Raw genomic sequence first — 16123 nt, forward strand, 5'->3', positions numbered from 1 at the left:
ACCCAAAATCACTTTTAGAAAGCAGTTCATTACTGAAGATAAAGTTCTGGCTGCCTGCTACACCACCTATCATTTTTCTCTGTGTATCCTTCTATAAGGGACAGATCTTTCTTGGACTTCATTTGGCTTCTGCTCTCCAGCTGGGTTCCTGTAACTCCATGAAAAATGGGTTTCTACTGCATCTCTTAAACAGAATGCCTGCAATTCTCTCTTCTTTAAAGTGCAAGGTCTCTGTAAGACTGGAAGGCTCCTGTTAGCCAGAATACCTAAGCTCCAAAGAAGAGAACCAGATGCTTTATGCTTGTCCAGTACAATGCAAGATATTTAAACTTTTCTGAATGTGTTTTTAGTGCTTTTTATTAACATTTTTGGTCAGATTAATTTTAAACAGCTAACATTTGCAAGCTTAAAATGTCAAATTTTTTTAAAAGCTATTCTTGAATGCTTGATTATGGGCTACACAGTTTGTTCTCTTCAAAGTAAAAACTGGGATGGGAACATCCAAAAATGTGGCACGCACACAGTTTTTCCTCCACTGGGACCAAATCCACCTCTATCTCAGCCATAGCTATACATGTGGCTTATTTTTCTTTTAAGAAAAGGGAAGGTTTTGTGTAGCTGCGATTTACCACGTTCTCCATAGTCCTGAAATAACACAGAGCTTATAGAAGAATTCAAACAGAAATCTTAACTCAGAACAGAGACGCCTGAATTAAAATAATAAAACCTGTTCCATCTGCAAAAAGCTACTCAAGTTGAAACTAAAGTTAAAACATTTGACTGACCTAAGCTTAGACCCCAGTTAGATATCTTATCTCTAGTAGTCACTTGGGCTCCCTCTATAGGGATTGGAAAAAAAAACCCAAACAGTTGCAATGAAAGTCTCCAGAAATGCCTATGTTAGATCTAACTTTTGCTAGGAAGATTTGCCCTCTGGAGATGCAAATCTCCATCGTTATCTGTAATGGCAAATAAACAAGATGTCCACTTTTTAAATGGCTACGTGAAATTAACTCACTCTATACTGTAGCCTGCACAACCAGACACCAGAAGACTACAACAGCACAGGGAATTCAACTTGAATCTCTCAGTACCATAGACACTGTACTCACTGATTAGCCACTACCAACTCAGGATCTGTATTTATATAAACCATATAATCTCAAGGTACTTCATAAGGCTGCACTTCCCATAAGTGGTTCTTGTTAAACCCAGTTGTATCCCATTAAGCACTGTTTTGTCTTACAGATCTTATCGCATAACCATCCTTGTCATCAAAAAAATTTCCCAAAGATGCGGAGGAGTAGTTAATGGCCACCACCTCCCAGGCTTTGTTGCTCCCAGTATGAAGCTAAAAATCCCTCTTTACATTTCTTGAAAACTGTACAACAGTGATGGCAAACCCCTTCCTGGAGAGATTAGGAAAATGTATTTTTGCTTCAGACAGAAATACTGAACCTCTTGTTTATACTAGTCTCTTGGGGAAAAAAGTTTTGGCCCAGTGATTTTTTTGGAACATTTTTCCCTAAAACATTTAGTATCTCTGTATTCTCAAGTAGCTTACTCTGATCTATGGCTTAAATGCTCTAAATATATCTAATTATGTAGCCACAGCACCTCAGCCTGACATCCTACCAGAAGGCCAAGGGATTTAATAGTTAAATAAAGCACTGCACAAAGAGATGCGAGAATTTCAGAACAGAATGCAGGCCTGGACAGCAGCAGTAGCCCAGTCTACAGCAGAACCAGATACAGTACATCCTCCATGGGGGCAGCTTTTTCCGAGGGACTCCCCAATTACAGCAGAAGCATCAGACTGTCATCTACATAGAATTGCCATGTCTTTTTCTCTACCATAAAGCCATCATGAGGCCTGCTTTCCTGTCTTCCTGAGATACTGTGAGTAAATAATACTAAATTCACTTCTATAGTACACTGTAATTATAGCTAAAAAACAACAACATTTCTTCAGTTTGATTTACAGCAGTTCCTAAACAACCTCCTTGCTCATATACCATTAATTAGGAAACCCAATTAATACTTCCAACAGTAAGGAAAATGAGAATGCATATTCACTTTAAATCCCAGAGCAGGACTCAATTAAAACGTACAGTCTGAAGAGCTCACTAGACACAGATCAAACGTAAGTTCTTACGGGTTTCTTAAAACTGAGTACGCATGCTTAATTTATTAAATAAGTCTTTGGCTGAAGCTATGGACGCAAATCATACTACAGCTTCTTCAGGATAAAGGTCTTTAAAGTATAGGTCCAATGTACTTAAAGCAGGGCAAGGGGGCTAAAGAATAAGCATGAGAATCTCTAGTTCTGTTAATGAAGGAAAGCTTTGGTATTAAAAAGCTTCACGTATCTATGAGCGGCCTACTTTGACCTCCGTAAACCTATAGGATGTTACATGACAGAAGAAAATTTCATTTTACTTGTAGCATAGAAGAAAGAGAATTATAAGACGAAGGAATTATGTTTAAAAAATTTACTGAACAAATGAGCAAGGCCTAACAGGAATCCTCAACATACCAATAAGCAACCCTAGGACAATGTTTTCAGAGAGGTATGTATTCATATACACTACAGACAATTCTTGAACTCTCAACTACAGACTAAAATGTCCCTTTGTAAACTTAGTATAAATCTATTACAAGCATAGTCAAATGAGAAGTGTGAAATACTCTTCTTCATTAAGGGCTTTGTTCTGGCCAAATGCAACCACCAGCTACTCTGAAATTATTTCTAGGAAAATCTAAGCTCAGACTCTCATAAATGAAGCCCACTCTAAGAAATTAATCATACTTTCTGACATCACAGATTTACTTTGTATCAGTTCCCAATTTATGTTTTAAAATCTAGTACTACCTTGAATAGTTACAAGCTTTAACATAGCTTCTAGGTGTTCTTTTTCAGAAGCTGTAGCTTGATGCAACCAGGCCAGCATGTCTCCTACGTACCTAAAGACAGAAATTTCTGTGTAAATCAGCAGTTTATGGTGTCAGGGATTCAAAGTGCCAACAGGCAAAGGAAGGATTACTTCACATACTTTCTTGCTAGTACTGTACCTCAGAGGATCGTGGGAGTGCATTTCAATAGGGCGGGGAGTACCGCCCAGACCTCCTCTAGTAAGGGCATCTATAAAGCCACGGACTACAGCACTCCTCCTAGCTGTTCCAAACTCATCCAATGTGTACCTGTTATTGAAACATGAAAATGGGTAAAACAAAACAGTTCACCTCATCACAGTTCATAAGCTCAACTATACAGTTAATATGAGTAACCATTTTTATAGTTCTAGAAATCTTGCATCAATGCTTCTACTATGAAGCATTCAAAACTATCTTATTTTCTTGACTCCTCTAAACAGATACTAAAGGTATACCTTTTCCTTGACCCTCCCATTCCCTTGCCCTACACAAATAAATAAATGAAAAATCAGCTTTTCCATTTTTTTACATATAAGCATGTATTGACAGGTCTAGGACTCCTGTCCACATGTGGTCCTTCTGATTGACAGAAGCAGCAACTTACTGCACTGCCACACAAGGCTTTCTCCTTCTTCTAGGCTACCACATGATTAGTAGCAAAAAATTTATTTTCATTTGATAGTTGTTCACTGGTTTTAATCAAATGAGTCTTAGTTAGATATTTAATGGATGGACAATTACAGCCCAGAATGCATATCCCCAAATGGCTTGCTGGCAGTAGAGGAGGTAGCAAGAACATACACACAGCTCATTTTTGGAGCAGGCTACCTTCCTGTTGGGGCTACAGCACAAAGGATGGGAAATGAACACTGCTAGGATCCCTGTTACATCTGCTTAGAAACAGCATTTTTGCAAGCTATGGAACACTTCTTTTTTTTTTCTTTTTTTTTTTGAAAAAACAAATTTAAGCATTTTGCACAAAACACATAAATTACAAAGGAGTGAAAGAAAATACACATGACAGTTTATTTTTCCAATATAACTGAAGAAATGCCAAAGAGTAAGCATGGTGTCACTTACCAATGACACCCAGCAGCTGAACAGATATAAAAATAATAATAATAAAAAGCATGTTACTCACTGACTGAAGTTAAATGAGTACTGCATTCAGACTTAACAGATGGGGAGAATAAAATACAAAAGAAAATAATATACTGTTTCAAATATGTTCCAAGTTCAATTAGATTTCTATTATGCTATAAAAAGTCTAAGGGAACCTTCAGGTTTGCTCTTTTCAATCTACATGACTATTTGAGAGAGGGGGGAAAAAAGCACACTGAAGAATCCAGAAATTTCTGTTTAAATCTTTTTCATCATACATTGTACTTGTTAACTCAGAGAGTAAATATCTGCAATTAAAAAAAAAGTAATGAAAAAAGTCTTTAATAAATTACAATTTACAAAAATTATGCAATTAGAAGTGGGAGAGATCCAGGATCTGCCGACTACCCACAGTCCAGGAGTAGCAGCATTGCAGTGAAAAATCTCAAGTGTTTGTAGAAACTAGCTAAGATTTATTTTTAATCCCCTCCAATAAACAGCTATATAATAGATCATTAAAAATACAGCAGCAAAACAGATCTTGTAATCTTGTTATTAGTTTTGAAAACAGCATTTAATAATGATAATTCTGTTTTAAAAAGAAAAAGAAAACTACTAATTTTTCTTTTGCTCTCAGTATAACTGGGTATAACTATTACAAAATCCTGCATCTTAAAAAATTCAGTAATAACTATTATTTACACTAAAAACACAGTATTCACTACTATGTTATTACATGTACTCATGGTAGGGGAAGAAAACAACATTTGGATTCTTTTCAACCCAGCTTCAATTTTTAAAAACCCAGTAATGATCACTGCGGGGAGAGGAAGGAGGTGGAGAAAAGGCTTTCAAAACCAGAGAGGATGATGGAAGAGGAACACTGCTTTGAGCTATGATTCCACGTATTTTCTATGAAACAGTTTTCAATTTTTCTGTTAGAACCAGGAAATGAAAACCAAACTGCAATGTTTATTTCAGAACCCTACTGACTGCAGTTCCCAAAATCCATTCATGGTGCAATCTTTCTGCCACCTTAAGTTAACAAGAAGTCAGTCAGTATAAGAAAACAAGAATTTGTAGTTTTGTTTCTAAACTACTGCCCTTCTCCATCTTACTCACTTCTCCCCCAATCAAATCACAATCTTTATCAGATGCAAGGACAGTGATTTGGAGGAAAAGTGTTTAGTCCACATAACAGTGCTTATATGTATAAAACCAACAATGATTTAAAATTACTTTCTTCTGTGATGTAATTTTTACATTTTAAACTCAGCAGGTTCTGTCCTAAAGATATAAAAAAAATTTTGGAAGGGAATAAACTAAATCTTGAGATTTAAAACGCAAAGCATCAGTACTGCAACTTTGACAATGCTGCTGTAGCAAGTAGTTAAGCATGATAATCTATGATGAGAGACATATGACTGCATCTTCTACAGTAATGTTTATTTTTGCCTTTCTGGCAGAAGAAAAGTCCTATCTATGAAGTTCTACCTTTGGTAATACTAGTAATGCTGTTTTTGAGAGAGGTGTCAGAAGAAAAATATAGTCTCTTTTGCAGATTCATTATAAAGTGTCCAGCTGTGGATTTATACAGAAGGAGCTGGGGGAGGGGGGACGGGGGACGGGGGTCATAAATGTTAAAAAAGCAAAACAATGGGTTTATGAAGTTTGAAAGTAACAAAATTTAACAAAATATTTATTACAGAAAATATAAACTATATCTATAAAGAATCCTATAAAATGTTGCGAACACGGTTGTGACTGATCCTTTGCAGCTGTGAAAGAGGGCCTGGAGGACAGAATGCAAGAAAACACTCTGCAACCCCCAGCTATGGCCCAGTGCACTGCAACGTACCACATGCAAAAAAGCTGGGAGGCCGAGGGACACCACCTCTCCCTCACATTAACAAGCAGAACTGACTGAGCATGTCGAGATGTGCACTCTCCCTCATACTGACAGAACTTTTAAGGTCCGCTTGCACTGTGCATTCTCCCTGTTAAGAGCTCAATGGAGATTTACAGTGTCACACACCTACACCATTGGGGTGTGTGTACACCTACACATTTGACACTCTTAAAGACAACGCTAGCCTTTGAAAGACTGCTTAGTACTCTGCTGTCCTGGATGCCTGTGGCTGAAAGTAATTTGCAATAGTTGCAAAATGTGACCAATGCATTTTTCAAAAAAAACCCCTAAAAAGCGAAGAAGCTTAAGTACCACCTCTTCAGGTAGGGTCACCCCCATAAAAAACAGTTCTTACAGTGCCACCTCGTGGTTAAGTTGTCTCTACTAACTACCATTTCATTTACATTAAGTCCCTTCAGCAAATTCTGAACAAGGACTAAACAGTACCGTATGCTATATATATGTAAATATAAAGTACCTCTACGCTTTAGAGGCCCATATGTAGTAGACTGTTTTTAATAGATTAATGTACAACTCATAATGCAAGACATTCTTACTACCAGAAACCCTTCAGTAAAAGCTAATTAGCCTTCATCAATTTTTTACTTTCGGAATTTAAATGAGACAATCACATGCTTTGGACAGCATTTTTTTTCTTCAGGAGAACCCTACACAATGAGAGCAGAAGAAATTCACAATTCATTTAGATTAAAATAAATACAGTCTGACATTTTACTTTAATTAGAGACCAGTAAGTTGGAAAAAGTCCAGTGACATTTACTGTACCATAATTATGTCAAAAAGACTTCTGAAATTTAAAGAAGTTGAAATATGATTTTTTTTATATTTTTATTTTTATAAAATCTGACACAGGACTAAATTGCCACCATCTTTGGCGCTGTAATTCATGCCCATCTTTAAATTGCCTAGGCTGGAAATACTCATTTCTGTTAATCATGAACATTTACTTACTTATACAGGACAGGTCTATCTTGTAAGGCTTCCATAGCTTGAGCGAGAACTGGAGAAATGTCACATGATTCTTGTGTCAAAGACCTGCATTCATCTATAAAATATCAACACAGAAAAAAGCCCATTCTTTACACTGTAATACCTTTTATAACAAGCTGTCAAACCAGAAAATGAGTTGAAAACTCAAAGTTTTTGATTTTGAATTGAAGCCTTCAGAATATGCTACCTGGCCTAGTTTGTGTTAATGTAATTGAATTCCCCCATAAGCAGTACTTCACTGTAAAATGGATGTCCATCACAAATTTCAACAATAATAAAAATCAAAGGAAGCTTAGTATCTGTTTGAGCCCACATACAAATGTCAAGTCATTTAACCACCAGAATTCTGTCAGGCTCCTTTACAATAGTTTATCACATTCCAGGTAAACTATTAAGAAAAAAGGGAGCAAGTATTTAAGGAAGCTGTGGGTGTGTTTTGTTGTTTGTTTTTTTACTTTAATCACATTAACTATATAATCCTGTATATTCTATGCAAGAATGTGGAAATCATATAAACTAATCAAACATCGGCATAAAAATTATGAATTTTCATTAGGGTGAAACCACAACCATTATCTGAGGTTTCAGCATCCGCTGAAGAACAGCTAACAAGTATAATATTGCATTGCACCAGCTTTTTTTCACAAATCTTCCTCTCAGTGTCTTAGGAGAAGAGAGAAGTAATAAAAAAAAAATAAAAATCTACGTTTTACACTACCAAGGTGTTACACTGAAAACTGACACTTGGGTCCAGAGTAGATATCAAAAAAAATGATCGCCTACTATCATTCAAAAGACCATCCTGATGAAATAAGGTTGTGGGTTATTTTAATTTTTTAAAGGCAATAAGCCACTCCCCCCACTAAACTACATCTTACTACCAAATGGTCAAAACCAACAACTTCCCTGTAACCTGCAAGAAAATGAAACACAATGCATTTAACAATTTGCTTAGACTACCAAACTGTAGTTGTTGTTCTCTGTGGAAAAGCATCTAAAAATACAAATAAATAATACACTTTTACAAACAGATGAGATTGGTTGAAAAAGGAGAGAATCACCAATTAACTATTTGGTTTACAACAAATCTTTCAGTAAGAAGGAAAGCCAAAGCCTTGCTAATGAATCTCGGAAAGGGTTTTTGCCGAGTTCAATCCACATCAAGGAATTAAAGGAATCATCATAATAATATTCATAAACATAAAAACAATCTTAGTCCTACTTTGAGTCCATCTGTAAAGTCGCTCATAAGATGTCTCTTGCAGTAAAGCCATCTGTTCCATAATTTCCAAGCTACAAGACAAAAAGATTTTATTTGCAAATATTATTTTAGATAGTACTAGCAAAGGCATGTACAAATCAAATAAAACACACCATTATTAAAATTATGAAAATTTAAAAATGTTACTATTCTTCCTTTTTTTGTGAAATACTCTCTTGTGTAGTCATATGGAGTAAAGAATGAGACCTTGCTGTAACTTCTGCTTTTAACTAGTAAATGCTTATCTCGCACTCACTTAAGTAGCACTCACCCTGCCCTTTGCTGATTTGTCCGGAGGAGAATCTTGACATCATCGTGAATTTGCTTTACTCTTCCCAAAGCCTTGAAAAAATCCTAAATCAATTAAAAAAAGAAAAAAAAAAAAAAGAGCACTGTTTAAAAGCAGTAACTTCTCATTCAAATCTCTAGCACTCTATACTCCCCATATCAATTCCATATTCTTATTCCTTGCAGGTGTGTGTTGCAAGTGCTGCTTTTAAAATACAAGCCCCCCTCCACCACCTTTCATTCCACCTTAAGAGCCTTAAGAGTCTCTTCTCTCCCATTGCATCACACCTTTCTTCCACACAAAGGAAAAAAAAAATTAATAGCAGCAAAGATGCAGTTTTAACCTGTATTTTATGCAGCATGTGTGTATTTTACATTTATTAGTTGACACTTTGGGGAGATGTTGAGGACATTACTATGCATGGTAACGATTTCTAAGACAAATCAAACATTTGCAGTAGATTAGACCAAGGTTTTCCAGGACAATCTTTCCTCCCTGTATAACTCAGCAGCAGCAGAAGCAAAGAAAAAAAAACCCTTAAGACATGGACATATGGCCAAAAAGATTATTCTGTTACTGTTCCAGAGAGCAAGTGAAAATCCACTAACATTTTCAAACACCTCTTACTATGAAGTCATCTTTCAAACAAGATGGAAGAGACTAGCTAATTCAGATGTAACTGTTACATCTTTTGTGACCTGAACACAGTTTGCCTCTGGAAAGTAAAGTTTCATTCTGGCCCAAGTCACATAAAAATATACATACTCTAAGTGAAGTAGGACACTGATTTAACCTACTGCCTTGCATCAACTGTGTTGAAGATCATGTTTATAAAAACCCAAATCACTCTTCCTTCATGAAAAAAAAACCACACCAAAAACATTAAAAAATTGCCAAAACAGAAGCCTGCCTAAAAATGCTTTAGGCATACTGGTTGATTCCATCATAGGAGAAAAGCACACACACGATTTTACTCAAGTCTGCCATTTCATTAGCACAACTACGATTATGTATCAGTTACTTCTACACATTTTTATACAGATCAAAGTATCAAAAGGACTAATCCTCATTCTGCTGCAAACCAAGCACTGAATAAATAACACAGTGCTGCTGTCATTGTTCCCTGCAACATGTGCTTTTTAGAAACCTGAATGTTCTTTCATGGTAATAGTTGGTACAAAAGCATACAGCAATTACTCAAGTGCACAATCATTTAACACATTCCATTTATGCTTTCATTAGTAGTGTTTATGGTTATCTGCTCCATGTCTTTAATAACGCTTTAACTGCAAACAGGATGCCTGTGGAAATGAGATAGTAGGTCTCAGCAGGTAGTCTACATTTAAGTGAAGGTTTCTATGCAACTACAATAATAAAAATCTATTAAGTGTACTCAATTCTCTCATTATTCAGTTTGCTTTTACTGAAGAACAATGTGCCTTCTTATTCAAACCACAAACATATTCAAAAACTTGTTTTGAAAGGTGGCTAAAAATGAATCAGCACCCAATATCTTCATCAACCACATGATAATGAAGGAAAGTCTCAGCTTTTATTGTTTCAAATCACTGAATACCTATATACATGCATATGCAAAATGCACACACACATGCAAAGGTAGTATTACCTATTACTAAAGTGCTCCAAATTTCTCATTTGCTTTATTTGAGTGTGATGAAGTTTTAAAATACCTTCACTGAAAGTTCAAACTTCATAAAGGTCTTTCTGAAGCGTAGAACCACACGATAGCTCATTTGACCCTTAAACTCATTACACAAACTAGAATTTAATGTTGATTTTCTTTCTGTTACTTGAATCTTTCATCACACACTTCAAACTCCTCAGAAATTCACCATTCTGTTAAAAGGTACATTCCTCCATAAAAAATTAAATTACAAATGGGTAATAAGATCTCATGTACAGTTCAGCTAGGACGCTTCTACATTTTAGTTCAGGGCAAAGCTTTTAATGTTCATTGAGCTACCTCAGTAATTGGCTCATCTTTTGTGCCTCGAAGGAGGTTCATTTCATCCGACGTCAGTTGGAATTTTGCTATGAATGCATCTGCAACTTGTGCTTTCATTTCTAGTCTCTGACTGTAATAAAACAAAAGTGAAGAGGACATTACCTTTTTTATGTTTATCTCAGATTTATTTTGCATATTCATACTTTTGGAAATATAATTAGCATTAGAAATTGTTGTTATTAAATTCTAATAGTACATTCTTGTCATCAAACACTTCAGTTGCACCTCCACATAGAATTTTCTGTTAAGCTTACATAGATTACTGAGTAAAGACAATATAAAGGTAAGTTAGCACATTTGAAAGCTATTAAGTTCTTTAAAAAATATTCCTTTAGCATTTCTATCACAAGTTAGCTAATCCAGATACTTTGTGCTTGTACAGTTGTAATGCTTGCAGTTATTTCCTTTCGAATTCATCAGGGAAAGAATGGGCTTTCATCTCATGTTTTCAGAGAGACACAAAAAGCTGTAGCACCCAAAATGAGAAAATTATCATTAGATAATCTACTTTTCTGTAGAAAAGATCCATTTCTTCTTAAACAACATACAGTTAGGATACAAATTTACTAATCTCACAAGCAACCAAAACGTAATGGTTAATTCTCTTGATTACCCTCCCAGAAAGAAACACAGCAGGGATGTTATATGGAAACGCCATCTCGTGGGCAGCATCTTTTTGCACATTTTGTCACACCTTACTATCACAGAAGGACCCAAACAAATATAGTTCTCTTCCACAGGAAGGGATTGGAATTCCTGTAGCAACAGAAAATTTTCTCAAACTGTGGTTTGAGCACACAGCATTCCAGGAAATAAAGACTACTTCTTCAGAACATTGAGAAGACACTGATTAGTTATTTGTAGAAGAATAAGGCTCAGTAACTTTAAGACCATTTCAGCTTCCAATGTAATTATTGCAAGATAAATACACTGATGTTATAGGGTGGTAAGACAGACAAGCACACTTCTAATACTGACTGTAATAATCAAATTTCCTTGCAAGACCAAAGCTTGAAAAATAGGCTTTTACTTATTTACCCCTTCTCTACTATCCAGCTAGTGTCTAGACTTCATTCAGCTGAAGAAGCACAGAAAACTGGTTTCCCTTCTGTAGACATGGATGACTTTCCCATCCTGCAGTTCCGCAACTCTCTTTTAGAGATCAGATTAAATGTTTCTGCAATTGTCAGTGCTCTAGCATACTGAACAGTGAGAAGGAGGGGAATATAAAATCCAGCAGTGTTTTAACAGTAAAATTTATGAAAATCAAAGGGGAAAGCAACCCAGTACTTGTAAGTTACAAAGAAGACACCTAACCAAAAAGAAAAACCAAAAACTCACATGCTTTAATACCACATCTTTAACTGGTAAATCAGGTTTCACCAGGGTCCTATGCAGATGTGGCTATTTTGCCTCTACATTGACAGTTTTGCAATGGTTACAATCAACCTGTCTATTTAATTTTTTCTAAGCAAACTCTACAATTGCAAATTCAGGGTCTCCATGAAGCTGAATGTTTCTCAGAGAAGGAACAAGAGTGATGGAGGATGATTTTGGCCAACTAAACAGGCAATGACAGCAGATGCATCCACAAAAAATTGTGGCACTTTCCAAGCAATCCGATGGTACCTCACTGCAAGGGAAGAACAGGGAAGAAGTCTAAAAAGGGAGGGCTCAAGAGTGCATACACAGTTTGGAAACAAGAAAATGCAGGTACAGGAAAAAAGGAAAGGTATTTGGAAGAGAAGAAAGAGATTGAGAAGCATCATGATGGTTTGGCAAGGAGGTGGAGTCAGTTTTCTAGCACAAGGAATGGGGCACGGGGAGAGAGAGATTTAGGAGAGAACGGGAAGTACCAAAAGACTCTGGGGGCAGAGAGGGGAAACGTGTGAGGTAATGGGTCTGAAGGCATCGAAGTTGCCCCATCTTCTCTCTTTAAATAACTTTGTCTAAATCTCTCATATGGGGGTGAAGACATGCAAGACCATCTTCAAACTTAAACAGACCTGGCACTGTTTCCAGCCCCCGATACGCTTTTCTGACACAGAAAGTGTGGCAGACCTCAATACAGCGGAAGGAGAATGGAAGAATATCATTTTGAACGCATTCAGTACATTTTCAGCAGGAAGACTAGGCAATAAAATCTGAAGAGAGGAAGTCATGATGTAACTTCAGCTAGACACAGAAAAAAAATACCAAGAGAAGCTATCTACAAAACATACAGGAATTAACAGACAGGAGGATACCAACAAAAGAGTATTTTTAATTAAATATTAGGCTTGTGAGAGATCTTCTGATGATAGCTACATCATTCTCACAGCACGGATGAAAGATGAATCAGGTCTGCTCTGTAGTAATGTATTCCACCATTTCAACAATGCCCAAGACACGTTGCTTAGGCTGCCTCAGCTATCCCTGCTTGTCCCTGCCGTGCACTGCCCTTCCCACTGTGCCAGAACTGTTTATACTATCATGTAGTGAATCAGACAGGTACAAATCTGCCAGGAAAAAAAAAGAGAAGTTTTGGGGCTGGGGGTTTTGGGGGGTGGAGGTTATATGTATTTTCTAATTCAGTTTACCACAGTCCTGTACTAGGGGACAGTGGGGTACTAAGTTCTGTAAAGAACAGCACAGTGAGCTGCCAGAGGCAAGGGGGAAATAACTACTTAGTTCATTGCTGCTATGAAACTGCTCATGAAAACTACACTTCAGAACTCTTCTGGGATATAATAAGAGGTCATTTCAATACTCAGTTACAACAAATAACAATAATATGTTTTATTAGGACCCTCCCCTCTCAAGCCCCACCAAAAAACTAGAGGCATATGACATAGCTACTCAAATTGAGTACCAGGCAAGAACACTTAAAATTTCACCCAATCATGGTGCTTTCAACAGCGCATTCCTGTTTCATGCCATTGTGCAGAGGAAGTCTAATCCATCAACATCACCATCATCAGATTTGGTTGAAACAACAGACAATGTAATTTAGTGAATTAACTTTATTTAATAGTTGCTCTGAATCTCTCCTCTTGTGATGGAAATCTCAATTTAATATAAAACCACAAAGCTGAAAATACTTACACTGGATTATCCCTCCCTTTAGGGAAAAGAAGCAAGGTAGGAAGGAGACTAGAGAAAGTAAATGCAAGACCTTCTTTGGTTTCAACTGAAACAAGATTTCCCATAAAAACAGGAGCAGATGAGACGTTGAGAAACTTTTCTGTTCTTTGAACCTGTGTATCTCCTGAGTGCATAAACTTTTAAGTGCTCTTAAAAAAAAAAAGTGCTCTTTTCAGTGCTTCTTACAGAAGATCTCCATTTACTATTATCTCCTGTTCCTCACATTTTTTTAATATATCCTTTCACCAAACTGGGGGCAGGGGGAACTCTGATTTTAAGAAGTGCAATATACCAGGCATAACAGTTTTTTCAGTTTGCTTTGCAGATTTGTTAGAATTAGTGTTGCAGACTTTCAGAGAACAAGGACCAGAGTCAGGAACTGTACAAACAGCATGCTCGTTGGTCTGCAATGGAATTCCATGCCCCTTCACTCCTGGGGTTACAAAAACTAAGCATGACAGAAGATCAATCTCTCTCCGCCTGCAAGTCCTCACTCTGCACAGTCCTCTCTCCATTGCTTTTTTGCTGCTACAGAGAACAAGGTTCAATCAAACATCATGCTTTAAAGCCATTCCCATCCCTGGCTGCATCTTTGGCTAACACCTGCCATAACTGCTGAGCCAGTCTGCAACCCCGCAATAAAACAGAGTCAATATATTAAACTCTAGAATACTGGCAAGTCAAAAGTTTCACGATGTAAACACAAGATAACAGCCTCAAGGTGGCAGCAATGTTTCATCTATCTTTCTCAAGACAGTGATTCAGAAGTGGTGAGAAACATCTATCCTAAACCTAAAAGCATGTGTCTGAATTTTGATACACTATTTCTTTTGGGCTCTTTACAGAGGACATGGAATTTCAACAAGCTACTCATTTTCAGAACCCAGGTTAGCCACCTCTGCTTATGCAGGCTATGAAAGTTGCCTTGGTTACCAATCTGCATGAGAAAGAGATCCTACATCCTAGATGATGGATCAGGAACAAAACATTTAAGTGCTACGTACCCTTGAATTGTACCTGGCAGTATACAGTGTTAATGAGACCAGTACATTCACATAGGTATTTAAATTTTTATACATATATATATATTTCCTCAGACATAAGCTAACAGATATTTAACTAAAATTTAATTGATATAATTAAAGCAGAGAAATGGATTAAAATACCACTCAAGTTTGTTATTTCACTATGACGAGGGCTGTGCAAAACACAATGCAGGTAACAACAAAAGCTAGAGTAAGGCCATCCTACATATAACCCACAGCAGTCGGTACCTGTCCAGACTTTTGGACATTTCAAGACCCATTGGCCTTTCTGTAAACATAATAATTTCTAAATTGTGTTCTAAGCAACAGCAGAGGAAAGGCCACACTGTGCTGTTATACCAAAGTTGGGTTTTTTCTAACTAAAGTTATCCCTGCATAAAAGAACAAAACTAACAGATCATGGGAACACTGCACGGATGCAAAGGGGGAAGTGCCAAGCACTGGTGGACTTTGGAGCTTGGGCGGGGGGCAGGGGGGGGAATGGGACTCCAACAAAGAGCAATTTCCCCAGTTTTAATCGTTACCAGGGAGACAGAATTCTTTTGCAAGAGAACTCAAAAGGCTGGGAAAACTATGCACTTCATGCACTCTTCCCTTGAGCCAAATACAAATGCACGCTGTTTGTTAGGATTATCACCTAGACAGCTTAAAAAATGAGGTGGAGGAAAACCAGGCTTTTCCAAAGTTTAATTTTATCTTGCCACCAAATAGACCATAAAAATCTGCTAGCTTCCTTTACCTAGGACGAGTCATAGCAGCACATCCTGAAAATACTTTCAATTTGTGGTACGAGGATTCAACACACTTTTAAAGCCTCAGAAAGACAGAGTATTTTAACTCATAGAGAAATAACAACCATCTTTAACAGACATGTATAAATGCTTTTCAGCAGCAGCTGGAAAAATTATTTTTCTGTGATGGTTTTTGTGGAAGGCAAATATATGAGACTACATAACAAAACATCTACACATAAATAAGCGTTAGAAAACCATTCTTAAGAAGTACCAGGTGCAAAAACGCAGTTGTAAATGCTGAAAACAAATGGTTTTATTCTACATTTTGTCTGTCAAACACATCCTTTATTAAAGGAGAACTGAAATACTTTGAGAAGGTATTCAGTGACCAATTCCATCACAGAATAAAATTATGAAATTTTCTCCTTAATTAAAAATAGGAAGGCACAGAGAATCATAGTGAATTGTCTAACCTTCCCAGGGTACAGGAAAAGAGCAGTAATATTGCAGAAGGCTTTACTGAGACGTCATCTGGAAAACAGATCACAACCCTGATCATCTGTGTTCAAGAACAACAGCCTCCCATTAGACGAGAGCTAGCAGGATGACCATGAGAATGGGGAACCTAATTTATGAGAGGAGATGAAGGAAGCTCTTAAGATAAAGGACAAGATGAAAAAACAGCCAAT

The 16123-nt window shown here is 36.9% G+C and overlaps 1 protein-coding gene across 1 annotated transcript in view; it reads right to left on the reverse strand.

The window, feature by feature from the left end:
* COG6 (component of oligomeric golgi complex 6) overlaps positions 1–16123 on the reverse strand; it is a 57801-nt gene that overhangs the window by 29299 nt on the left and 12379 nt on the right. Inside the window, 6 exon segments of the mRNA XM_049815975.1 lie at positions 2873–2964; positions 3073–3201; positions 6917–7010; positions 8178–8248; positions 8488–8570; positions 10490–10601. Of these exon segments, the coding sequence (XP_049671932.1) occupies positions 2873–2964; positions 3073–3201; positions 6917–7010; positions 8178–8248; positions 8488–8570; positions 10490–10601 (581 nt within the window).

The sequence above is a fragment of the Accipiter gentilis genome, chromosome 13 (genome assembly GCF_929443795.1).
Source record: "Accipiter gentilis chromosome 13, bAccGen1.1, whole genome shotgun sequence".
Taxonomy (NCBI): domain Eukaryota; kingdom Metazoa; phylum Chordata; class Aves; order Accipitriformes; family Accipitridae; genus Astur; species Astur gentilis.